This window comes from Seriola lalandi, unplaced genomic scaffold (assembly GCF_002814215.2).
Source record: "Seriola lalandi dorsalis isolate HSWRI2012SDOR001 ecotype SW California unplaced genomic scaffold, Sedor1 jcf7180002054694, whole genome shotgun sequence".
NCBI classification, from domain to species: domain Eukaryota; kingdom Metazoa; phylum Chordata; class Actinopteri; order Carangiformes; family Carangidae; genus Seriola; species Seriola lalandi.
Window position 1 is genome coordinate 1,536,054 of NW_019525247.1, and position 26,862 is coordinate 1,562,915.

A 26,862-nucleotide genomic window follows, 5' to 3' on the forward strand; every position below is an offset into this window, starting at 1 on the left:
CCATAAAATAAGAAGACAGTATTCTCATAAACTCAGGCACTGGTGAGTCAGGCAGTAGTTTCCTGAACTCATTGATAGATGAGATGGATTCAGGTGAAGATGGTCTCTCAGTCTCAGCAGCTCTTGAAGATGTGACCATAAGCTCACACTCTGAATCTGAACCCGCTGATTCAGGTGATGATGACCTCTGTGTAGAAGTGTACTCTTCCAATGATGCTGTAAACTGAGGGATGGGGGAGTCTGGAGAGAGAGACCTGTTCTCATTGAACTCAGGCATCGATTCTGGAGACGATGCTCTTCTTTCAGCAATTTGCATGGTTGATTCAGGCAACATAGGTCTGTAGGTCTGTGGCATATAATCTATATCTGATGCTACAGTTTCAGGTGAAGATGATGCTGATCTCAGGAATCTTACACATTCTGGTAATGCTATTGTAAATTCAGGTAAGGGGGAATCTGGTGAGAGTCGTCTAAACTCATTGACGGATGTTGCAGATTCTGGTGATGATGCTCTTGCTTCTAGTACCATGGCTGAATGAGGGGACATAGGTCTATAGTCTATCAAGGAGTCTGGTGAATAACGTAGATTATCATCCTCTGTGTCAGACACTGATACAACCACCCACTCATCATCAGAATCTGTTGTTGCCTCAAGGGCAAGTACTTCAAATGTGTACTTGGTCTCTCTGTATGGAGCTGTTCCTGATGACAACATTTGTTCAATCATTGGTGGAGGTGATTCATAAACAGGTAGGTCAGATATTACTTGTGGACTTTGAGTGCCATCATCAGCTGTGGCTTTTTCTGCTGTAGCAAGTGGATGTGCCACCTCTGAAGATGGTCCTGTGGAATAAGTATCTTGTTCATTATTGTCTTGCACTTCATCTTGTTCATCATCTGGAACACTCCTTTCATATTCTATCGTGCTGCCAATGAATTGCATAAACCCTGATTTACTGCTGAAAGTTTCTCCGGTATACTGAGGATCACGTACTTGGGAAATTAGCTTCCATAACTCAGCATCATAAATGAGATTATACTCAGCTACCATAATGGCTGACTCCTCAGATGATGTGGGTGCCATTGTTGTTGGAAAAACAGTGCTATCAAAGGTCACTTCAGGGGCAGTCGGGACTTTTAATTCAGTTATTGATAATGTGGGTGCCAATGGTAATTCCTATCTGATTCAGTAGACTCTGGTGATGCAGACCTATCTTCTGCACAAAACAGGTCTGAAGTTTGTGACAAATTGTCTGAATCTGAAAATTCAGTGGGTGATATATCTCTCACAGTCATGACATTTTCTACAAATGTTTTTGTAAAATCAGGTATTGGTGATTCAGATGGCAGGTGTTTACATTCATCATCTGACCTCTCTGACTGACGTGATAGCGTTCTCATGTGAGTTAGAATGTCAAATGAAGACCTCTCTTGTTCTTCTGAACCTTCTGATTCAGGAGAACCTTGTCTATCCTTAATACCATAAGTCATTGACATCAAAAACTCACTCAAAGCATACTCAATATCAGACTCAATGGATTCGGGGGACGGTGATCTAGACCCAATATTCACAATAACACATTCAGACACATCTGGTCTGTATTCAGGTATGGGTGAGTCTGGTGACAGAGGTTGGTATTCATCTTCTGCTCCTGAGCCAGGTGAAGAGGTTCTATTGTCATAAACTAGTGATCCTAAGCTTATAACATTGTATTCTATATCTGAACATAGTGACTCAGGGGATGCTGACCTATGTCCAAAAATAGTTTCAGGTAATCCAAACATTAGTGGCATAAAGTCAGGTACAGGTGAATCAGGAGAAAGTCTGACTGATGCTTGAGATTCAGGAGAAGAAGTTCTGCTCTCCAAGAACGTTGGGAGAGGTAATTCCATTTCCAAATCTGACAACACTGAGTCTGGTGAAGTGGACCTTAAGTCCGTGTGACAAATGGTGGACTGTAGTGCCGGTGTAAATTCAGGTATGGGTGACTCTGGTGAAAGAGGTCTAAATTCATTTCCGGATGTAGTTGAATCAGGAGATAATGCTCTATCCTCAAAAAGCCAGAGAATACACAGATCCGTCTCTAAATCTTCAACTGAATGTACTGATTCAGGTGATATAGATCTATACATTCCTGTAAACATAGAAGGTTCAGTATGGGTGTAATAAGGTACCGGAGAGTCTGGTGACAGAAGCTGGTATTCAGAGAAAGACAAGACTGATTGGGGAGAATCTGGTCTCTCCTTGACTTCAAACAGCTGAGACATCAATGGAGCAAATTCCACATCTGATGCAACTGATTCAGGTGATGCGGACCTGTAACCACTGACATCAACATGTGGACCTGGCAAGGCTGGTGTGAACTCAAGTATGGGCGAATCAGGTGAAAGTCTTCTGTATTTAGTGACTGATGCTTCAGATGATGAAGATGAAGGTCGGTCCTCAAATAACATTGAGAAAGGTAACTCCAGTTCCACTTCAGAATCTGACGACACTGACACTGGTGAAGAGGACCTATATTGCCTGTATGTGATTAAGGACTCCTGTAGTACCAGTCTTAATTCTGGAATGGGGGAGTCTGGTGATAGAGTTCTAAATTCATTTAGAGAGCCAGTTGACTCGGGAGAGGATGATCTGAAATTTGACAATAACGTCAGTGATGTAGGTGAGAAAGGCCTGTATTCTGTTTCAGATTCTGGTGACAGAGGTCTCTCTTCAACTTCTAGTTCTACTGACTCTGGAGAGTATGGTCTGTCTTCTGTATCAGGTGGGGAATTAATCAAAGGCTCATACTCAATATCTGATGTAGCTGATTCAGGTGATGATGACCTGTAACCTTTAAACTCACGATTAGGCTCTAGCCAAGCCTGACTAAAGTCAGGTACAGGTGAATCATTAGAAAGTCTTCTGCATTTACTCAATGATGCTAAGGACTCAGGAGACGAAGGTCGGTCTTCTACAACCCTTGGGAAAGATAATTCCATTTCCATATCTGAAAACTCTGTTTCAGGTGAAGAAGACCTTAAGTCTGTGTGTGATATGGACTGCTCTTGCAGTATCGGTGTAAATTCAGGTATGGGTGAGTCTGGAGAAAGAAGTCTAAATTCATCTCCAGATGCAGTTGAATCAGGAGATGCTGCTCTGTCCTCAAAAAGCCAGGGGATACACAAATCTGTCTCTAAATCCTCATCTGAATGTACTGATTCAGGTGATGTTGACCTGTATCTTACTTCTAACACAGTGGGTGCACTGATGGTGTACTGGGGTACTGGAGAGTCAAGAGGAAAACATCTAAGATCAGAGTCAAACTCCCCTGACTGACAGGATTCTGGTCTGCCCTCAAAATCAAACAACTGTGAAATTAAAGGAACATATTCTATTTCTGAAGCCTCTGATTCAGGTGATGATGACCTTAAGTCTGTGTGTGATATGGACGGCTCTTGCAGTGCCAGTGTAAATTCAGGTATGGGTGAGTCTGGAGTAAGAAGTCTAAATTCATCTCCAGATGCAGTTGAATCAGGAGATGCTGCTCTGTCCTCAAAAAGCCAGGGGAAACACATATCTGTCTCTAAATCCTCATCTGAATGTACCGATTCAGGTGATGTTGACCTGTATCTTACTTCTAACACAGTGGGTGCACTGATGGTGTACTGGGGTACTGGAGAGTCAAGAGGAAAACATCTAAGATCAGAGTCAAACTCCCCTGACTGACAGGATTCTGGTCTGCCCTCAAAATCAAACAACTGTGAAATTAAAGGAACATATTCTATTTCTGAAGCCTCTGATTCAGGTGATGATGACCTGTAACCTTTAAACTCACGATTAGGCTCTAGCCAAGCCTGACTAAAGTCAGGTACAGGTGAATCATTAGAAAGTCTTCTGCATTTACTCAATGATGCTAAGGACTCAGGAGACGAAGGTCGGTCTTCTACAACCCTTGGGAAAGATAATTCCATTTCAATTTCTGAAAACTCTGATTCAGGTGAAGAGGACCTTAAGTCTGTGTGTGATATGGATGGCTCTTGCAGTGCCGGTGTAAATTCAGGTATGGGTGAATCTGGAGAAAGAGGTCTAAATTCATCTTCAGATGCAGCTGAATCAGGAGATGCTGCTCTGTCCTCAAAAAGCCAGAGAATACACAAATCTGTCTCTAAATCTTCATCTGAATGTACTGATTCAGGTGATGTAGATCTATACATTCCTGTAAACACAGAAGGTTCAGTATGGGTGTAATAAGGTACCGGAGAGTCTGGTGACAGAAGCTGGCATTCCAAGAAAGACAAGACTGATTGTGAAGAATCTGGTCTCTCCTCAACTTCAAACATCGGAGACATCAATGGAGCAAATTCCACATCTGATGCAACTGATTCAGGTGATGTGGACCTGTAACCACTGACATCAACATGTGGACCTGGCAAGGCTGGTGTGAACTGAAGTATGGGCGAATCAGGTGAAAGTCTTCTGTATTTAGTGACTGATGCTTCAGATGATGAAGATGAAGGTCGGTCCTCAAATAACATTGAGAAAGGTAACTCCAGTTCCACTTCAGAATCTGACGACACTGACACTGGTGAAGAGGACCTATATTGCCTGTATGTGATTAAGGACTCCTGTAGTACCAGTCTTAATTCTGGAATGGGGGAGTCTGGTGATAGAGTTCTAAATTCATTTAGAGAGCCAGTTGACTCGGGAGAGGATGATCTGAAATTTGACAATAACGTCAGTGATGTAGGTGAGAAAGGCCTGTATTCTGTTTCAGATTCTGGTGACAGAGGTCTCTCTTCAACTTCTAGTTCTACTGACTCTGGAGAGTATGGTCTGTCTTCTGTATCAGGTGGGGAATAAATCAAAGGCTCATACTCAATACCTGATGTAGGTCTCTCTTCAAACTCTAGTTGGCAACATTGTGGTGAAGGTGAATCTGGCCTGAAGTTGTTAGCTGATGTTGTTGAATCAGGAGATGATGTTTTTATTTCTGTTGTTAACATCAGTGGTTGAGGTGACACAGGCCTATATTCCATTTCAAATTCTGGTGAAAGTGGCCTCATCTCAACCTCTACATAGTGAGGGTCATATAATTGATGTATCAGCTGGTATGTTCTAAATGTTGCACCAGCGGCTGATTGCTCTTCCTCAAGCATGGGAGCAACTGATTCAGGTGAGTCTGCTCTCTGGCATGTAAAGTCTTCTGAAGCTGAAAACTGATATTTGATATCTGAGAGCACTGACTGTGGTGAAGAGGACCTGGACCCAAAGACAGCTGTAACTGATTCAGGTACTGCAGGTGTGAAGTCTGGTAAAGGTGAGTCAGGTGACAATACCCTGTTTTCATCTAAAGATATTGGAGAACTGGCTGAAGAAGGTCTAATTTCATTGCAAAACCAGTCTGATTCCTCATCTGACACTGCTGATTGTTGTGAATTTGGCACAGACTGTGAAATGTTAGCTAAGTCAATGGAAAACTGGGGAACTGGGGAATCTGGAGACAAGTCTTTCATCGACTCTGGACATTCAGACCTGAATGTCAATTCCCCATGTGATGAAGGCCTGTATTCTGACACTGGTTTCCCTTCCCTCTCATGCTTTGCTTGTGCTGCTTGCAGAACATCTGCATCAGATGAATCTGCAATGTCCAACTTCATACCATCCTCTGTCACACCTGAATCCTCCCGAACATACTCAGTTCTAGTTCCAGCATACTCAAAAACCCCTGTTTTACTGCAATATGTCTCTCCAACATAGTGAGGATCACATATTTGAGAAATGAGCTTCCATAGTTCAGCATCATAAACAAGTCTAAAGACTGGTACCTGGATTGCCTTTAGAGTTTGATTACAATCACCCAGTACTCTCTCTGTGGTCTCCGGGACCCGTGAATCTGGTGAGTCAGGTCTCTGCTCAGAAATTACTATATCTTCACTTGACTGAGCATATTCAACATCTGAAACCAATGACTTAGGAGATGACCCGAGCAGATCACCTCTGTAGTCATCTTCAGAAAATACCGAATCCGGTGATGATCGTCTCACTTCAGAGCACAGTTGTGACAGAGCTGTGGTCCCATATTCTAGATCTGAACAAACTGAAACAGGTGAAGAAGACATTTCCAGTGTGGCAGAAACAGCAAATTCTGGTAAAGCCTGTGAAAAGACAGGAATAGGCGACTCAGGAGAAAGTGGCCTGTTTACATCGACAGAGTCTGGAGAAGACAGCCTGCTCTCAGATAATAATAATGATAAACAGGAAGTCCCACATTCTAGATCTGAGGCTATTGTTTGAAGTGATGAAGACCAATCCAATCTAACACTGAGAACTGATTCTGGTAAAAACTGCCTAAACTCAGGAATAGGTGAGTCAGGTGATAGTGCACTGTATATGTTTATAGATGATACTGAATCAGTAGATGCTGGTCTGTCCTCAAAAAGACATGAAATATTTAAATCAGTCTCCAGTTCCAGATCTGACAATACTGACTCTGATGACACTGATCTGTGATAAACTTGTGAAGGTCCAGAGAAAGAGTTTAAGAACTGAGGAACAGGGGAATCTGCACTTAAAGCTTGTTGACTATCTACAGATCTCCCTGAGTGGGAGGAATCTGATCTGAATGATTCCAGCACCCTGAGTGATTCTGGTGACATGGGTCTATATTCTGATTCAGAATCGGGTGAAAGTGTTCTTTGGTCATTTTCTGATTGCAAAGAAGCAGTTTCATCTCCAGCTGCCCCATCTGAATGTGCTTGATAAGACTCATTCCTTGTTTCTGCAAACTGAAAAACTTCCCTTTTACTCATGAAGGTTTCTCCCACATACTGTGGGTCTCGGATCTGAGAGATAAGCTTCCAAAGGTCTACATCATATGATAAACTGTAGACTGGCACTGAACACAAAGGTACATGAAGCTGAGGTACAGAAACCAAAGACTCTCTGGGTGTTTGCTGATCTTCCGGGACATTTGGAGGAAATGCCAATGACAATGGTAGATCATCGGATGCACTCTCCAATGACAGAGGAAGTGACACAGTTTGATCTGAGGCTTGTGTCTCTTTATGCGTTTTAGATATAAATTCAGATGATTCCTTTTGATATTCTCTAATGTTTTGCACAGGTTCATAATCAATTTTGACTGCATTATTAGATTTTCTCCTTTTAGCAGATTTTGTCTTCTTAGTTACAGATTTTCCTTCATTAAACAACTCATGAGACAATTCTTCTGTTATTACATCAGTTGACAAGACCTCAGCTTCTGCTGGTGGTGTGACTGTATCAGACTGACCACAACAAGGCACATCTGATTGTATCTTGGGAGCTTCAGTTTCACCATATTTCTCTGGATTTTCTTCTACAGATTTTGACAGAACACACTTTGTTTCTTCGTATTTTAGCTTCTCTAAATCAAAAATGACATGTGATTTTTCTTCAAACTGCTTTTCAATACATGTCTCTTCTAAAACACCTGTAGCTTGTGTTGTGTATTTAAGTTCCACGTTTTCCTCAGGAGGTAGGTAAGTTACAGGATTTGTTAATGGCCCATAATCGCTTATGGAACCACTAGAATCAGGGGATAATGGCCTATTCTCAAGATATGACAACACAGTTACAGTCTCATACTCTGTATATGACAACACAGATTCTGGTGATGATGAGTGATCATTTACAGTAACAGCCTGTGGCACAAATGGCATGTGTTGTGGAATGGGAGAATCTGGGGACAGACACTCATGAGAGGATTCAGGAGAAGATGCTCTAATGTCTAACATCGCTGACTGTGAAGAAATTGGTCTGTAGTCAGACACAGACTCTGGAGAAAGTGGTCTCTCCTCAATATCAGACAAATTTATAATAACCCAGCCATCATCATGCTCGCAAACTAATTCCTCTGGTGTTGGTGGTTTGTTCTCTGTATCAAAGACTAATGGTTCAATTGATTTTGGTCTATGATCAGCTAATATGGAATGACACACTCTCTGTGCAGATTCAGTTGATTCTGGGGAGGGTATTCTATGTTCAATGACAGTTACAACAGATTCAGATTCATCTCCAGATGCAACTGAAACAGGTGATAAAGCTCTAGTCTCATGACTGAGTGATGTTGGAGACATTGAGCCATATTCCACATCGGAGCATACTGATTCAGGTGAAGAAGATCTCTCCCCCTTCATTTCAATAGCTGAGTCCGGCAAGTTGTAACTGAACTGAGGTGTAGGTGAATCAGGTGGCAATGCCTTATACTCATTTACAGATGCTACAGATACTGGGGATGAGGGCCTGTCTTCAAAAGACATTGATAACAACACCTCAGTTTCTAAATCCTTATCTGATGCCATTGAAATCTCAGAGATGCCTTGTCTAAATTCTGGGACAGGGGAGTGTGGTGGAAGCAGACAATGTGCAGTAATGGACTCCATGGATTTAGGAGATGATGATCTCATTTCATGGAAATCAGGAGACAAAATCACATGCTCAGAAGACATAAAAAGCCACTGCTCGGTTTCTAAAACGACAGACTCAGGTGATGATATTCTGTCCTCTATGTCAAAAGATAATAACTGGGGTGAGATGGATCTCTCACTGCTATAATCACTGCCTAGTGATACTGGCCGTCCAAATGGTCTTTTGTTAGAAACCATTGGTGTTAATGGCCTTTCCTCTGCCTCACATGTCAACAGCGTAGAAGTGCCTCCTGGCGCACTCAGTAATGATTGCCCCTGAGCAGATGCCCCAGCTTCACTGGTTTCCCATGGGAAAACAGGGGGTGGGAGGGGAGACAAGGGCCTAAACTGAGGTATTGGAGAATCAGGTACAACAAAATTCAACTCATTTACTGATGATGCTGATTCAGGTGATGAGGCCCTACTCTCTGTCAGTAATATTGCTGTCTCAGTCACACATTCAGAAAACGATCTATGAGGAACTAAACTATGAAGTTCACAAATGGATTCAGCTGTGGATTCTGATAAACAAGATTTATATCTGGATGCTTCAAGCTCAGGTGTAGATTCTATGGAGAACATAGCCTTATCTTCAGGTTCATTTTGACTAAAAGACAGTGTTTCCTCAAAAGCTGAGTCATGTGACATCTGAGTAAAGCCAGCTGAGCTCATGACTTCTGCTTTTTTAGATGCCAAACCTGGAATTGTATGTCCGACATCAGTAGAACCCAATGGTTCTTGAGTGTTTGTGTCCTGGGTTTGATTTATGTCGTCACTGGATCTGACATTAAGGTCACCAGAAATTGTAGCCTGATAAACACCAATCTCATGCTCAACTTCATCTTTGCTGACTCCAGCTTGAATTGTGCCTATAGGGGATGCATTCATAGGCTTTACAGACACATCCTCATCATCTGAATCTCTCCGTTCAACATCATATCCATACAGGACTTTATACAGTCGACGTGAAACTTCATCCATGTGTGTTGAAGCCATTTGCTTGGTGTGTGTGGGTTCTGTCGTTGCATTAACAGAAACAGAGGGTGGCCCTGAAGTAGGCTGAGTAGGCTGAAGCACTTGTTCACTTGTTGATCCTTGATCCTTTTCAGAGACCTCATCGGTTCCTGTAAGCTCTATAGACAGTTTTCTGAAGTCTTGCTCAGCTTGTTCACACTCAGTCAAGCTATCTCCAAAATCGGTCATAGACAGTGGTCGGCTCTCGCATACCCCTGTTCGAGAGTTATTGGATGACTCTCGCCATGGTGACGGTGACAAATAATGACTGTCGTATTGTGAATGGGTAGTTTGTAGGCACTCCAAGCTCCACTCTTCTCCCCCCTCTGCCCCCTCATATCCAACAGCCCCCTCATCATCAGCTGGTTCAACAGCGGGGTAAGGAGGTAGGGCAACCTGAGCACCTAACTTGGGTGCCCCTTTGTACACAGGGTCTATCACATTGGATCGAAGGTTATAGGGAGAGGTGCGGTACAATGTGAAGAGAGGACTTACTTGTTTAAAACTGCCTGTGTGTACCGAGTCCGTCACTTCCTCATATATTCTTTGTGATGAGCTGCAAAAAAAAGAGCATTTCAACATTGAGTGATTCCTTCTGATTAAAGACCACAACAAACATCTAAACTGACCAATGCTGACATCAGGGGAAGTTTCTGAGCAATGTGCTATAGTGGTCTAGCTATTTAGCTATATAGCCTGCAAGCTAAAGTTAGCAATGCATACTGTACATGCTTGTAGATAAAAATGGAAACAACAAGAAAGCTAATATGGGTGTGGTCACATGGACTGAACTTTCTGGAATACTTACTATGTTGTCTCCATCTCTTTTTGTAGTTTCTCTTTCTGGGTATTTCTAAGAAGTCCTGTTGCCGTGGAGTCTGTCTCTGATCGTCCTGTCGTGTCATGAAGTGATGACAAACTGGAGGACAGGTCCTCTGCTGACACCATGGGGACCTCTTGTCCTGAGCCTGGACTCCTATGTGTGGGCTCCGTGCGCCTGCCTGGCCTGGGGCTGTCAATGTCGTCATGAAGAGCAGAGAAACCTGACAAAGGATACAGTGCGGGCATTTAGTACAAGAAGAGTTAGGGTACATGACTGAATTGTATAGGAAAACAATCAAATAGAATATTATATATAGACATAACAACAACCAAATCATCAGTCTAATTCAAGTTAGCGTTGGCTTGTGTACCTTCACTATGGTCCAGTGCTATGGTCCGCTCAATTTCTGCATAGGTATGTGATGTCGTCTCCTCCTGTGTGGACTTGATTATCTTGGTTTCAATGAGGTGAACAATGTCCATTCGGTTAATCTTTGTCAGCCTTTTGATCAATGTCATTTCTGTTGAAACAGAAAACAGACTTAAAAATTCCACTTTAATAAGACCTTCTACTTTGTACTTGTTTCAAAAGTAACAATTCTGACAACTATGCACTTTTTTATCACTAACCTGTAGCATGCTGTCCCTCCCCCTCTGCCCAAAGTTTCAAAAGGGCATGGCTTTGGTCTTGCAGTGAGTTGGGGTTTTCAGTCCTTACCAGGTTGATTCTCTCCTCACTGAAATCCAGTTCTCGTGCCAACTCTGTTCAGAAAAGAAGATATAATGATGATTATGATAATCTGAAGATAAATTTCAAATATCTGAAATGATGTTTCTTGAGAACCTGCCAAAAATTAAGTAATAATCCATATTTTTGAGCTTGATCGTTTGATCTGCTACGAAGGTGTGTCTCACCCGTCCAGCTGAAGCCCAGGTGGTCGGCTATAATGGCCAACCGTTCCTCTTTTCTCTCTGCTTCATCCTGTGGGTCTACTGCAAATACCACCAGACAGCCATGAGCGGTCAGAGCCGCGAAAATTTAACCAAATCAAGTTACATTCACAAATGATATCCGAAAAAAATCTTCACTGGCTTTCTTCTTTTTGTACCACTGGCTGTTTTGTTAATTCTAAAATCAAATAAAGGAATTTTAACCTAGGGAAAGTAAAATAATATGCCTATAAAGAATAGTTGTAATAGATCTTGAAGTGACACTATGATTAAAAAACTTACATTTCAGTCATTAGAAAATTATCGACAATAAATATGATTCAGATCATTATTTGCACTTCAATCTTTCACGGTTTTAGTCACTAAGTTGTTTTTGCAAGTTCCATAAAGCCTTTAAGTCAATCTTGAGATTTTCTGCACACATAGAAGGAAAGAGAGACGTCATTACAAACACAAACACAGCTCAAGCAACACGGCCACATGGAGTCTTCAACTACAACGGGACTTACTACAAGAGACAGAGAGGCAGCACCTTTACAGCTAGTGTACTAATGAGGCAGAAGAGATAGAGAATAGCCCCTTAAACTGGGGGGATACCTTGACTTTGGACTTTATCATCTGGGATTCGCTGCATCTGTGTCTCAACAGGGTCGTCCCACAGTGGTCTAATGGGAAAGATGTCTCCTGAGGGAGGGAACTGCATCTCAGGAAAAGGTTCTCTTTCTATGATTGACGGATCAATGAGACTGCTCTCATCATCCGAGTTGCCAGCTGCAGCCTCTTGTTCTTTCTCTGTCTCTGCCTGTGCCAACCTTGCCACAAGTTTTGCTGCTTCATCGCTTATCTCTTCAAAGAACTCAATGGACTTTTTGCGTGGCTCACTTTTCTCTTTAGTGGGTGCTGGTGAATGAGATGATTGACCACTTTTGCCCCGGACTGGCAATCTGGATTGGAAGCCTTTAGATTTTGCTGACTCGGCACTCAAGGGACGACCCTGTTCTTTTTTAGAAGATGGCCTAGTAGACTCCCCTTCACAGAAGCTCTTGGCTTTGGAAGATGGTGTCTTGGTTTTGACATCCACAGAGGGACCCGCATCTGTCTCAGATTTTCTCCTTGAATCCTTTTTTACAGGGACTTTGAGCTTTTTGTCTTGGGTAGATTCAACACGTTTGACAGTAGACTCGGGCTTGACAGTGCTAGCCTTGATGGGAATTCTAGATTTAGATTCAGAAGTGAGGGAGGCCTCTTTTTTAAGAGTGGTTGAAGAAGAAGTTGCATGAGATGGAGAGTGACTTGTGGATTTACCGCCACCTTGAGGAGCAGACTTAGCTTGTGTTTTGGCTGGAGTCTTTTTAATGCTACTGGAAGTACTTTGTTTAGACTTGCCTGTTGGTTTGGGGGCTTCAATCACTGACTGTGGTTCTTCTGGAGAAGAATCAGAGGACTCTTGGCCCTGCTCAGAGTAAACAGATCTAGTGACTGTAGTTTCTGCTGTCTGTACATTTGTTATCAATTCGTCAGGGCAACTTGTGTCTAAATCTAAAGATTCTTCATCTGCATTTTTGTTTGTTTTAGTCTCTAGACCTTCAGGGGATGTCTGATCCTTCTTTGTGGGTTTGGCTGAAGCTGAAATGCCCATTTTAGGGATTTTAGATTTGGAGGCATCAGCCTTAGAGGCTGGCTGATCACCTTCAGGTGGGGACTGAAGCTGAGAATCTGATGTTTCCTTTGATTTCTCATCTTCCTCAGCCTTTACCTCTAGTGTTAGATTGAGGCCAACTTCAGGTTCTGCTGCTGATCCCCTACCTTCTTGCCTGGCCTCTTCTAACAGAGGCTCCTCTAAAGGCTGTTCACCTATCTGGAAAAAGGCAAAGCCACCCCCCTCTTCCTCATATCTCCTCTTAGTCATGTCAATAGCACCACTTCGGGTCATCTCAAAGAGTTTCCCTTCTTGGAAGAGAAAAGGGTTGGGTTCACTGGTAGGAGTGCTCTCTTCTGTTGGTGTTCTACCAGGAGTTGTGTCTGGAGTTGCCTGCAGAGACTGACGGTCCACCACCAGATTCAGAATCTTCTGTTCCTCCTCTTTGACACGAGCTGCAAAAGTGGCATCATCCTCTCGCATGGCAGACCATGAGTCAGTGTCCACCTTTGCAGTGACACCTTTTGACTCGGTTCTGGGAGGTTCCACTCCCTCATCATCCTCCTCTGTGTCATCGTAGATACAGACTTCCGGTTTGAACATTTCGATTGTTTGATCCGTGGCAACAGTTGCACAAAGTCCCGCTTCTGGTGTGGTTGTATGACCCCTATGATCTTCTTTCACTTCATCTGTAACATTGCTACCTGGTTTTAGTGTAACACCTAACTCTTGTCCATCCTTATGATCTCCTTTGTTTTCCCTTGACTTCCTTAAGCACTCCTCCTTTTGCTCATCAGTCCTGTTTTCAGTGTCTGATGTTACAGCAGCCTTTTTGTCACTATAGTCTTTATTAGCTTTTAGGGATGATGAGAGTCTCTGTTCCTGTGTGGTTTCCAGTTTGGATTTTGAATGATGCTGGTCTGAGACAGAGTGAGGTCCCTCTGAAGTGACACTGGCTGTTGTTGTGTTCTTGATCTCTTTGCTGTGGCATCCGTCATGCAAACCTGCTGAAAAAGGAGAGGGAGGTTGTACTTTAATATGGGGATCAACAAAAAGAGCTAACTGTGAATCTTCTGTGGGTCTATTGAGCCCATATTCACTTTGTGCAAGCTCCTCACTTGTGGGCTCTAATGTTTCATAGCTGTCATCCCCTATTTTGGCATCTGCTGAGGGAAACAAATCTTTTCTAGAGTTCTTTTTGCTCTTCGCTTCTTGTTCCATTTCATCAAATGTTTTTATTTTGGCTGCCATCTTAAACATTTCCTCCTCTGGAGTGATTTTTGTCTTAGCTCCATAGCTGTCTGAGGTATCCTCTTCTTCTGGGTCTTCAGGGATGACAGCCGGTTTGAATGGAACAGAGAGGAATGTTTGGTCAGGGGGTTTGGGGTTTACCTCATAACTTACCTCTTCAGAACTAGGAGTATCAGGGGAGAGGGGACTCTTACCGGAACTTGTCATCTGAGATGTCTGCTCACAACTGTCATCCTCAGCACTAGCCTCATGGTCTCGAAGCAGCCTACCACGCATTGCATCATAAGGGAATTCTGTAGCTTTGGAGGGCTCTGGATGGCTAGAGGATTTACTAGGTGGACCTGGGAAGGAAGGGTGGCTTGTTTGCTCTACAGGACTACTCTCTAAGGAGTCGTGAGGGGGTGATTCCATGGTTGGGCTAGGTTCAATAGAGTCTGGGGACTTATGGGAGGAATTTTCTTCCATGAGAGGACTACCCTCTAGAGAGTCTCTGTGGCTTATTGTCAAAGAGTCATCAGCTAATGGACTGAGAGCATCTGAGTCTTGTTTTAAAGGCAGCTCTAAGCTTTCATGCTGCTGAGAAGACGATCTAGAGGCTGGAGAACCAACTAAAGGCAATGCTAGCTGACGATCAGGGCTCTCATCATCGCTAAGAAAAGTTTCTACAGTCTCTGAAATTCTCTTTGTAAGCTTTTGAGGTTTAGATGGCTTAGACTCACTCCTCCTAACAGATATGGACTCACTTGTAGTGTGGTCATCTGCAGCCTCGCTGGAAGAGACAGGGAGGGTCATTTCTGTAGATAGCTGATCACCAGTGGCCCCTACGCCAGAGTTTCCAGACTTCTCTGTGTCTTTACTTTCAGTTTTGATTGTTGTGGTAGCTGGTGCTGAAGTTGTAGAGGTCTGATGTCCAGTTTTGGGAGAAAGACACAGACTTTCAGGACTTGTGCCTGGAGTGGCTAAACCCTCATGTTTGTAGCTGTCCTCAGAGCTAAGATGAGGGGTTCCATCTCCAGAGCTAGCACTTAGTGAGTCTGCCACACCCTCATGTTTTAAGCTGTCAGAGCTGTCATCAAGGCCACCATTTCCAAAGTCTACGGTTTCAGTCAACTCTGGATGAGCAGCAGCAACTGACTTGGTTTCTTTCTCTCTGTCTTGATGAGTAGTCTCTTTCTTGCGAGGTTTGGAATCCAAAGATACTTCTCGCTCTTGAGAAACACGTGAGGTTATTGCTTTGGTCATGGATTTTGACTGCGTTGTTTCTGATTTTGTGGTTTTCTCTGATCTTGACGTAGTAGATGTTTTGAGCTCAAACAGCCCAGACTTTCTCTTTGAGGGATCCTGCCCCGTTTGGAATGCTTGCATCAGTTCTTTAACTGACATGGTCTCCTCAAGTTTTTCAGATTCAGGTTTAGGGGATTTAGGGGGGCCCTGTTTTGATTTAGGGTTTTCTTTGGCTTTGGGAGAAGATTTGCTCATAACAGGCAATTGTGAAGGCTTGCTTCCAGTTAACTTTTTGTTCTTTTGCTCTGCCTCTACTTTCTGTTGTAAAGCTTTGACTTTGTCCTTTATTGACCCAATGGGAGTTTCTTCAACCACTGGGGATACAGGCGATGCTGGGACAGGGGCTGTAGGCACACTCAGAAGAGCACCTGCCTCTGTTGAATCCTCGGCCTGTCCCAGGTCTTTCCCCTTCCTTCTGACTGGCTTTTTAACATCACCAGCAGTGGTTTTGTCGTGCACTTTGGTTGGAGTGGTTTGTTTTGCACCTTTGCGTAGTACAACATCAGTGAATCTTTCTTGGCTGGCTGGCTCTTTTTTAACTTTTACTTTGGAGGTTACTGGTGCATCCAGGAGGTATTCTTTAAGGTCACCACTGTCCTTTATGGCTTTAGGTCTGGGAGCTCCTCTGTTAGCTCTACTTTCCCGTAAGATAGGCTCTTGAATTTCTAAAGCTGCCATCTTTTTGGCCTCTTCTATCTCGCTATCTGAAAGGAGAACCCACTCTTCTGACATTCTAGCTGCTTTTGCTGCCTCCTCGCCCTCATATGTTCCGCTCCTCAGTATTTCACTGACTTTCTCTAGGTCCTCTTTGACTTTCTCTAAGTCCTTCTCCATTATTTCTAATGGTTCTCCAGAAATGTCCTCAGTCCCTTTCTCTAGACCACACCCTCCTAAGGAAGGGGATTTCTCTGTGGAGTCTGCAGTCAAGATGGCAGTCATTTTGATCAAATCTTGTTTCATCTCTGACACGTCGGATAGGAGGTCTGGTTCTCGCATCAGCTCTGATTTCAGGACTGATGTCTCCGTCTCTTCATCTTCCATATGGAAGAAGAACAAGTAAGGAGTAAAGAAAATCAAAAATTTAAATGAAAGGAGACAGACATTGGAGAATGTGGTCAGGACAAGATTGGAGCATAGTGCAGGGATCATAGGACAACAAATTCACATTGGGTTCTACATTAGGGTATCAGAGGAACTGGACTCTGAAGGCTGAATAATATCGATGGGAAAGGATATGAGCAGGAAATAACTTGCTTATACTCTCAGTGCATCCACACTCACAAGACAAAACTATAAAACAAAACTAGCACACATAAGAGAGTGAGACGGACAATGGAAAAACAGACAATAAAGGAAACAAAGAAACATCATCAAAACATCTCAAGACTGCTTGGATGTATGACAAAGGTCAATGTGATGAGAGGCGAAAATGGCTTGAAAACAACTCAGGATGCTAATTGTCTATAAAAGAAAGCCAGTGATAACTTAGACAAAATATAATGATTTGCCATGCTTTTCATTCTAGAACACAGCAGATCATTTACAGTCACTTTCAAGAGTAAGGATCTCAGGAATACTAGAAGGACACTTCTTGCAGGGAGGGTCTATTTAATTCCCTTTGCCCTCCGGTCTGCCTTTGGCCTAACTAAACCTTTGAAATATAACTGAAATGAAAAATGAAATAACACAAAACACATTGCTCAAAACCATAAGCAAATGATGCTGTGAAGGGACATTCCAAAATCAATGCACACCAACAAAACAACAAATGAACTCTCATTAACAAGCCACTACATATTATCATACAGACACACAAGCACACGCATACACATGTATGTACGGCAAGTTATTTCCATGCAAAGCAAAGGGAAGTGCAGATGGAGAGGTCCTAGTGAGGAGTGAATGGAATCATTGAAAACTTTAGAGCAGTGATTAAATCTGCAGTTAGAGGGTAAGAGACGCTCATGATCAAGAGCTGCTTGTTAATATGTCCCCATTCAATAATGTGGTGAGGTTTTAAACATATTAAACATAGATATTATATATATTCAATTTCTTCTGAAAACACATACGCAGAACTTTAAAATCATTATGTCATTTTCACATTTCAAAATTGACAGGGCAGGGAGGGTGTAATTATTAAGAGTGAGTGAGGAGGTTGACTAGTTTACAATTACACTGGAGGACTATACATGGAGGAATACTAATGTTCTGACCTCTAATTTCCTGGAACTGGGTGCTGGTACAATCACTAACACCCAGTTTCAGGAACTGGGTGCAAGCACACATGGGCATGAGCCACTAATTTTTCAGATTTGGGCGACCAGAGTTGTAAGCACAACTGTGATCACAACTGTGGAGTCCAGGTGTGCTTCAGTGATGATATATCACATCAGCTCCTCTTATTCGCATGGCATTGCGACATGTTAGGACTCCTGCTGGCTTTTAGGACAGCAAGAGTATGAAAAAAAGTATGAATGAGTTTAATTTTTCATTTACAAACATAGGTGGCGGTGTTTAACTCCTTCTCCATATGTCCCATCTCAAATTGTGAAGGGGGAGGAGATCAATTGAGGACATTGAGGCAGGTGTGAAATCAGAAAAAAAGTAAGTAAAAAGTGAACTTTAGCCTCAGGAGAAACATTATGTTAGCATGGGGAGGTGCAGTTGAGGCCTTTTGGTTTGTGAGACAAGACAAAAATAAATGAAGCTTAAAGGACTTTGATAAGATGTACATGGTCTAGAGTTAAGCTAATGGTAAAGATGGATGTGTCAGTGTATCAGTCTGGTTATTCCTCTGTTCAAATACATTAGTCTTGCATGTGTCACCCATTCATTATCAGTCCTACTGTTCTATTAGTTTGATTAATGCAGACAGGTAGTATTATTATAGAATAACTAGTTTAGTAAAAGCAAAAATTAAATAGGAAAAAAATTCTTACATTTCTCTAGCGTTCCACTGGTCTGGAAAAAAAGAATAAAGAAAATGGATCACAGTTAGTTTTATAGCATCATCTGCATGTATCAAATATTTTTAAAACTACTACTACAATAAAACTGCTACTTTAGGAACAGAACACACAGGACACATGTAACACAACAGCAAAAATGAGCTTGTTAGTTAGAAGAGGGAAGGGGAAGCGGTGGCTGCCTTTACCTCGTCCTCTGGCTCTTGGTCTGAATCGGACTCCTTTTGGGAGCAAGAAGCAGCGAGAAGCAGAAAGATGTACAGATAGAAACAACAGCAACATTAAAGGGAGAAAAAGACAGTGGGGGGCAATGTATGGTTACCATAGCAACAAAGACAACAGGTCAGTGTGATTTCAGGGAAAGCCAAAGTGGAGTTTGAATATAAAGATCTTGAATCTTCATCGTGTTAGCCTGACACACACTTATGGTTTAGCACTTTAAATCCATTAGATTTGTTTTTCTCTGGTCTGATAATAGACGACCAGCTGTTAATCTTGCTTAGTTCAGCCTTGAAGTTGTTTCACTGGGGACAAGGAGGAGAAGAGTAAAGAAGCAACTAGAAAGCAATAATGTTGGCTGCTCATAACATTAGCAGCGTTTGTCAAAAATTAATATGAAAATCAAGAATTAATATTTAGCATATTGAATAAGAAAATAATTGGGGTTACTCTTTGGAGTCATGTGTGAGAAATGGGAGATTAGTGTGTATTACAGAGCTACAGGGCAAATAGACTCAAGATTGCATTTTGGCTCAGCTTACAAGCAACTGGTTAGTTTTACTTACAAGAACTAACAAGATAGGCCACAGAAAGGCTCCTCTGTTGTTGAGTCAAACGACAGTGTAGTGTGCTCACCTTGCAGTATGATGGGAGAGTGATGTTGAGGTTGCATATGGCATTTTGCGTGAGTGACCTGTAGTTCCTGGGTTCTTTCATAAAGGACAGACGGCCACATGGCTCCTGAGTGTTGTCTCGAATCTGCAACGGCCAAGCGGTTCAGCATTAGTCAGCTGATCATCAGAAAAAAATCACATGCAACAAATAAATATGCGGAATTATCTGCAGCTGCATAAAAGGCTCGGCTTGTTTCGGAGTGAAATAAAGAGATGAAGAATGGTGCTCACTTTGATGAAGAGTGCTAGTCTGTTCTCCTTAAAGGCAAAGAAGCTGAAGAGGTGATGCTGGCCACTTTTGGTGAGGGGAACAAGGTTTCCAAAGCAGTCTGCATAGATAGGTTTGCCTTCCAGGACCTGGGGAAAAGAACAACATGTAACCAACAAAAACACTTAGCTGTCATTCCTATTTTTGCTCTCTTAGCCTAGCTTTGACACAGATGAGCTGCCTTGATCGAACAACCCTTACTGAAAAGTGGTGAAAAAGTAGTGAAGCACTCTTTTCACTGCCACACAGATGATGCTTTGATCTCCCTCCACCTTAACTCCCCAATTCAGGCCGATCTAACTTCCTATTAAAGACTGGTTGGCTCATGATTTTCTTCAGTTAAATGAGGACAAGACAGAGATCTTACTCTGTGGCTCCACACATCATACCACTGCTACTGCCCACAACCTCAATCACCTTTTCACCTACATCAGACCACATGCAGAGAACCTGGGTGTTACGTTTGAGGTTTATCTCAGTTTCAACATGCAGGTAAATTTCATTATCAGGTCCAGTGTCGTCCAACTCAGAACCACCTGTGGCATTTCTCATCACCTTCTGATCTAGAACGAGTCATTCATGCATTCATCCAGGCTGGACTTCTGTACCTCCCTCTACCTAGGCCTCTGTCAGGCTACCATCTCCCTTTTAGAACCAATTCAAAATGCTGCTGCCCAGTTATTAACAAGGTCCAAGAAACAAGACCGCATCACCTTGTCCTTGAATCATTACTCCAGCTCCTCGTTCATTTCAAATAAACTAAAAATCTTATGATTGTCTACAAGTCTCTTCAGAGTTTGACCCATACGTATATCTCAGAACCTCTCCCCCCTTACAGCACTACCAACCCACTTCTATTCTCAGGCTTTTAACTGCGTTTAAAGCTCAATGTTTTCCTCTTCTCCTGTGTTTTATTTGAAGTGTTGATCCACAAGAAGATATACTGGTGGTTTTAAGAACCAAAAAGCATTTCAATGTAGTTTTACATCTCCTCTCAGGCTTCTCTCTAGAGGTCAGTGAGCCAATCAGAAGAGAGGCTCTGAGCCTCTGTATGTATCTTTGTAAAGTATTTTGGTGCAAACCTGTTTGCTTTTTAAATTGCTACAGAAATGAAATAACCTTGAAACTTGAAACCTGAACCTGAAGCTGCTGAAAGTAAACACCATCCCTGCATTCAAACACATAGCTGTATTTTTTTCTTTTATCTCTCCACTGACAAAAAAGTCACAGGAGTCATCACAAGAATCTGTTTTTTTTTCTCACAGTGCTCTTAAAAGGATTAGTCATGGTTTCACATCACCATACCTAGATTAATACAATTCATATAAGATGTAATATAAAATATAATCTCACGCCTTTAGCTGGTACAAAATGCCGCTGGTAGGCTTTTAATGTAAAAGAAGCTAAAATAAGACATCGTGACATTATTTTCACAGTTGTTTCTACCCAGCCTTCTCAAATGGATCATCTGTGGTTGGTGAAACATTCCTCGTCCTGTCTCACCTCTACGTCTCGGCTGCGGGCCACCTCAGTGAAGTTCTCCTGCTGCTCCAGGGTTTTATCGATCTTGTCGTCAGTCATGCAGAAGCAGCGCAGCCGGGCCTCAATGGGATCGTGGGTCTTGGCAAAGATGACGAACTTGGCCATGTAAGGGACGCAGATGATCTCCCGGTACACCTGAGTGGAGAAGTTGACAGATTCCTGGACTTGCCGACAGTCGATGAGCCAGAACCTTGAAATTAGTATTAGAGAGAAACAGTGAAGTAAGCCACATTAAAATGGCAATAAATCTACAGTAAATGTGTTTTAACATTTACCTAGCAGACACGTTGGTGGTGAAGGAGACGCAGTCATTAATAAATGTTAATGGAGTGGTTCCTGTTATATCCTCCCACTGGGCTGGCGTTGTTCCACCTGTACACAAACACAAGATTGACATATTAGAATGTGAGCTTGTCTCTTTGGTCTATTCACAGATTTATGTGTGATCTCTAACCAGTGATGCTACAGAGCAGTCTTAAGGTGGGCGTGTCTCCTCCGAAACCGTTCAGCACTGGGTCGGAGTTGCTCTTGGGGACAGGGATGGTCATGGTGATGGGTTTATGGAACTTCCTCCTGCGGGGCTCCAGGGTGACAATGGAGCTGAAGGTGGCCTTGTTCCCCAGGATCTTCCTCACAACATCTATATTGACTGGCTGGGCCTGGAAGAGTAGAGAGCATGTACAACAACCTTAACCTTCTGTTGCCAGTACAGAGGGTTATTGTCTGAGCTGAGGTCTTGCATTGAGGATGGTCTCCTGACTGAAATGTTGACTGCAGCAAACATTGTACCGGGGCTGTCAAACAATTGTATACAGACAATGAAATATAACAACCACCTACAACCATGTCCAGTACATCTCACCCACACAGACCACATTCATACACAGGGTATCGGATTGTTCATTGTTCATTCCTTCACAGTGTGAAACAGTGTAGACCACCTCCACCTTCAGAAATACTATTCTTCTGATTGATCCAACCCTGCATCTCCTGAATAACCTGTCAGAGCTTCCTCCTCTCTGTTGCCAAGAAACCCACTCTTTTTCCAGGACGTTTCCAGGACATTTTCAGTGATGATCTCTCTCATATGACAGACAGGAATCACACCATTCACCAATAAGTTCATATCTGCAGAAGTCTGATTTAAAATAAGTGCAGTGTATGGCTAATTTTCTATGAAAGGATTACAGGATTAATTAATTATGAAATCATGACAAATTGAGCCCAAGAACTTTATCACATAGCTGTAAATAAAATGTATCATTATTATCATCATCATTAATTTATAACTTGACTCACTTTTTTCTTATGAATTATATTAACCTGCTGCCTGAACACCAGTAACTAAATAGTAGCCAACAATTTTCCCTTCTGACAAATCTAGACTGAAATTTAGCTACTAGCCTCTTTACTAGTAACAGGAAGTGATGTCTTTAACAAGGTTAACCACACCCACTGTAAGCTATGTCATATCATGTCATATTATGGTTGGTTTTATCTGAACAAAACAGCATTGTGTTTGAAGTCACGCTAACAAAGATGCTAGCAAAGTAACAAAGTGCAGTCGGCGAGTATTTAGCCGCTGTTTGACTAACATATAGTTGGGCTCCCATTCATTGTATTGAACCTGGCTTCACATTTATTATTATCCAACTCTCAGCGATGAACCAACACACATTTAAAAACCTTTGCTCCCTTAGAGCTGAATCACAAACCTTAAACATTTAGCTGCAGGTTAAACAAGCTAGCAAGAAACTGAACCAAACATGGTTTTAAACTTATTCAACAGTTTAAAACAATTTTGGAAAAATGCGATCATCTATGAACTTAATAAAAACTACCACAGTTAGAAGCCAACCATGACTTTCCAACATTTAAAGGGTAATGTAACTTACATGAAATTTGGTTAAGACGTTGTTTACGCAAGCAGGAACTATGATGGTGATCCCCTAATTATTTTTCTAGAATCCGAAACAGGAAACCTATTTGTTAATGTGTGTTCCTTTTTTTTTTTTTCTAACAAATTCTGTAGTTTACTATGAGAAGAAAAATAAAACAAAAAAGGGAAATGTCAATTACCTGCAGTCCGACCCTGATCCTCTTGGTGAGGGCCCCCTCGGGAAAAACTGCCTGCACTTGGGGCACAACGGTGCTGCTCAGGATACCTCCCTCAGGACCAATTAGATTACTGTCCTGCTTGATGCGTGACACCACTGCAAAGTATTGTGGGAAATCTCTGGTGATGATACGACAGATGCGCTTCCTCTCCAGCTCCTCCGGGGTGTCCAACTCTGGGTGGGGGGAAGCAAAGGACAGCTGTCAGGGAAACTAATGTTAGGATGCTTCTTTGTGCAGTCTACTTGTGCACCGTCAGAGACTGACCCTCATCCATGCCGTTGAGTATCTGGTTGAGCTCCTCCTGGGTGTGTTCACAGTGATGCTCCTTCCAGCTCTCTCCTGTCTCACTCCTCAGGATCACCAGCTCCCGCTCTTTCCCCCGCAGGGCAGCAAAGTGAGGGATCTCCACGATCACAGGACTGGAGGGGCAGAGGGCAGGTAGTGTGAGCCAGTGAGTCCAGAGTGTGATGTCCGTCATCCACAATGTATTGGCTATTTTGCAGCTTCCATTAAAATAACTTTGCACTTAACTAAAACTTGGCTGGACTGACAGTGATATTGTAGCCTATGAAAAAAAAGAAGCTTTCAGTGCCATGTCATCCAACGTACGTCTTTAGCCAATCAAGTATGTGCGAGTGCACGATTCAGATGGATTCAGACGACTAGTAGTGTGTACCTTTTTGTTTGTACACTGAGCTGATTACCTCAATCACTCACTACGTGCTGTGAAAGACGAATTTAAAAAGGGTCACATAGCAAGCTACAATAGAAGCAGTGCTTTTAGCCATAATGGACAGTAGAGAATTGGATTATTCTGCAGGATCTGAAAAGTGTTTTTTTTTATCTTTTTGTTCTCTCTCAGCTTGTAATTATCTTGTGGAGGTGAATCAGCCACATGAGGAAAGTGTTGATGTGTACTGTCTATATTTAATACTTAAGTTTTAAAGTGTCACTTTAATACTTACCTGATATGCATAATAATAATCACAACAAGCTAGCTACAACACGTCTAACAGAAGCATGCTACATTAAGTACAAGCCAACATGGGACAAACACAGCTATTAAAGTAGAACTGCTGATCTTTTCATGTGATATTCAGATGGTTATTTGGCCTGACAATACATGATGCTGGCAGAAAGAATTTCAATATAAAGAATTTATATAATGTAGTGTGGTCCTTAGGCATAATTTTCTTTTTTCTATTGCTCCAGAATGATGCAAGAAAAGTACTCGAAATGTTTAGGTTTTGTGGCTTTTATGATTTACCAGCTAAAATCTAAAATAATCTATATCCAAAGACTCTCATTCCAAATTTGTGGAATGAGCATCACCACTTTGGGGAATTAGTCTGTTGGTCATGCCATGTGGTCAAATTTCATCTAGTTACTACCTGCAGGCCACACAACCATTTAAATTTCACACTAAAATAAAATGAAAACAAGCAAACAAAAAGAAAACAACACGCATTTATCAAGAAAACTGGAAGCACGAAAACATAGACAGAGATGGAAAAGTCTAAGCAGAAAAGAAGATTTAAAAAAAAAAAGAACAGCAACGTACTGACACAGAATGTGATGTCTAGAGTGATAAGTACCAGATGAGGTGGGATACGAGACAATAGCACAAACATGACAACACAGTAATGTTTGGACAAAATAACATCAGATGGAAGGGTGTGAAAGGGGAAACACTGGGACCGGCATCCATGGATTGTTTCATATGCAAAACCATTGATTTTTTTTACACCCTACCCGAGGAATTTTGTCCCCGGCGGGCCGAGCTGGAGGATTCTGCTAACCAAACTCTCTCCCTCATTAAGAGGTGGAGGGGCACTCGGGAGGTGGAGTTTACTGTGTGATCAACCAAGTGTCCATATGCAGCAGTGAGGAAGAAAGAGCACATAAAATGTTTTGGTTGGGTGCAGAATAGAAAACTAATGTGCAATCTTTGAGTGAGATTATAACAAAAGTGTCCAAAATTAAATAATAAAAAAAAAGAATTCCAAAATAAAAAATGTTTGTTTGGATGCTTCACAATTTCATTTTATATTTTATATTTTTTACTTTCAGAATGTCTTTTTAATTGAATTGAAAATTCAAATTGAAATTAAGTTTGAACACATTGGGCTTCTATATATGTTTATGAAGGCAGACATTTTTGCTGTTGCACATATATGGCAGGTACGGTGTTACCACACTCATGCCAAACAACAAACAAAAAGTGATCATTTACATTTATAACAGGAACATTTTAAGATAAAATGAGGCACGTTTTTTAACTGTAGACTTAAATAATCCTCAGAGATATCATCATATCATCATCATCATCATCATCTAATAACAAGAGAAATGTATCTCAGTAGTTTTGATCAGGGGGAACCTCTGTCATATCACTAATGGTAATCATACACTGTACAATCTCCAACATTACCAGCAGAGGGCAGAATTTGAGGCAACATATCAAATCAATCATGGTGCATTATACTGGCGGTGGAGTTAATTAGAAAGGCTTTTGCATTACGGATCAGGGATAAGGTTAAAAAGAGTTAGACTGCAGCTGTAATGAAAGAAAACAGGGCATGCTGAAGAGCAAAGATTAACATATCTCTGGCGCTGGGAGAAAGCGAGAGCAGATACAGAAACAGTTTTAGTAAGGCAGAGGCAGGGGGAAATTAATCTGAAAGAAAAAGGGCAGCAAGTTGTAAGCTTCTTATTAAACAGGATACAAATCTATGGTAGAGGTAGTGGTAACTCCTCTTCCTGTCTCACTAAAGATCTGTCTTACACTGGATGTGCAGCTTTAACAGATATAAACACTTTTTAATTTAGTTTCAAAGGTTATTGGCATAAAATATAAACAACTACGTAAAAACATGTAAAAAATTATTGATGATTCAACCTCTTCATGCAGTATCAATGTGTTTACCTGCTTTGTGGTTAGGGTTAGCATTTTTTTGCTTTACCCCTCTGTATTTAATAACTGAATAAGGGCATTCATTCATTCCATCATCCATCGTGAAGACGAATGAACACTTGGAGCCTTACCCGAGGAACTGGGCTCCTGAGGGCCCCACCTCGATAAGCCTGCTGGCCAGGCCTTCGCCCTCAACCATCGGGGGCATGGTGGCCAGACGGTGTCTCTTCACGAGCCGGCACGTCACCCGCGTGGGCGCGCTGCACTTCCTCGGCGGGATGATGATGCGCAGACCGTTGTGCCGGCAACCACGCATAGCTCCGCCCCTGGCGTCCACCATGAAGCTGACCAGGAAGCTGGGATGGGAAAGGAAAGTATTTCCACAATTTAAAGATGTGTAACATTACGCCCATTAAGTGATGAGAATGTAAACACCAAAGTTACTGGTTAATAATCCAAAATTACATACACATATTTGAATGTTTTGTGTCGCTAATTTGGAAGCTGCCTTTTCTCAGTTGTTCGGTCGTTTCATTGCGTCAGACTCAACTTTTAAGGGCAACATCAGCTTTACAGGTTTGAAATATTTTGGTGTTTATTTTCTCAACACTGAACGGACAAGACAAGAATCGCTCTCATCAAACTGCATCAAACAGTTTTTCACTTCATAGCTTCAGACTCTTTGACATCACTCCCCATGCAAAGTGGCAAATACTGTGTGCACATGAGTCTCACATCTGAATGGGGGTGGGGGGTGGGGCAGG

The 26,862-nt window shown here is 42.1% G+C and overlaps 2 protein-coding genes across 10 annotated transcripts in view; both read right to left on the reverse strand.

The window, feature by feature from the left end:
- The window catches only part of ank2b (ankyrin 2b, neuronal), a 193,464-nt gene that overhangs the window by 7,534 nt on the left and 159,068 nt on the right, over nucleotides 1–26,862 (reverse strand). For 4 of the 9 annotated variants that reach the window (XM_087178657.1, XM_087178656.1, XM_087178655.1 and 1 more), the window contains 17 exons: nucleotides 26,230–26,454; nucleotides 24,937–25,035; nucleotides 23,449–23,603; nucleotides 23,146–23,357; nucleotides 21,521–21,725; nucleotides 21,342–21,438; nucleotides 21,028–21,256; nucleotides 19,488–19,613; nucleotides 19,219–19,341; nucleotides 18,552–18,584; nucleotides 18,337–18,358; nucleotides 11,818–16,428; nucleotides 11,185–11,262; nucleotides 10,900–11,031; nucleotides 10,641–10,790; nucleotides 10,256–10,490; nucleotides 9,943–10,003 (listed from right to left, as the gene is read on the reverse strand). In XM_087178657.1, coding sequence (XP_087034783.1) covers nucleotides 9,943–10,003; nucleotides 10,256–10,490; nucleotides 10,641–10,790; nucleotides 10,900–11,031; nucleotides 11,185–11,262; nucleotides 11,818–16,428; nucleotides 18,337–18,358; nucleotides 18,552–18,584; nucleotides 19,219–19,341; nucleotides 19,488–19,613; nucleotides 21,028–21,256; nucleotides 21,342–21,438; nucleotides 21,521–21,725; nucleotides 23,146–23,357; nucleotides 23,449–23,603; nucleotides 24,937–25,035; nucleotides 26,230–26,454 — 6,793 coding nt within the window. The remainder of the gene's footprint in view (nucleotides 1–9,942; nucleotides 10,004–10,255; nucleotides 10,491–10,640; nucleotides 10,791–10,899; nucleotides 11,032–11,184; nucleotides 11,263–11,817; nucleotides 16,429–18,336; nucleotides 18,359–18,551; nucleotides 18,585–19,218; nucleotides 19,342–19,487; nucleotides 19,614–21,027; nucleotides 21,257–21,341; nucleotides 21,439–21,520; nucleotides 21,726–23,145; nucleotides 23,358–23,448; nucleotides 23,604–24,936; nucleotides 25,036–26,229; nucleotides 26,455–26,862) is intronic. The other 5 variants (XM_087178659.1, XM_087178658.1, XM_087178660.1 and 2 more) reach the window with 4 other exon arrangements.
- On the reverse strand, nucleotides 1,061–9,935 carry LOC111667980 (uncharacterized). Its single transcript, XM_087178663.1, has one exon. It carries the CDS (start codon nucleotides 9,634–9,636, stop codon nucleotides 1,147–1,149), a length of 8,490 nt encoding a protein of 2,829 aa, XP_087034789.1. The 5' UTR covers nucleotides 9,637–9,935; the 3' UTR covers nucleotides 1,061–1,146.

Coding starts and splice junctions, on each gene's coding strand:
- LOC111667980 (XM_087178663.1), bottom strand. CDS start 9,636: ATGACCGATTTTGGAGATAGCTTGACTGAGTGTGAACAAGCTGAGCAA.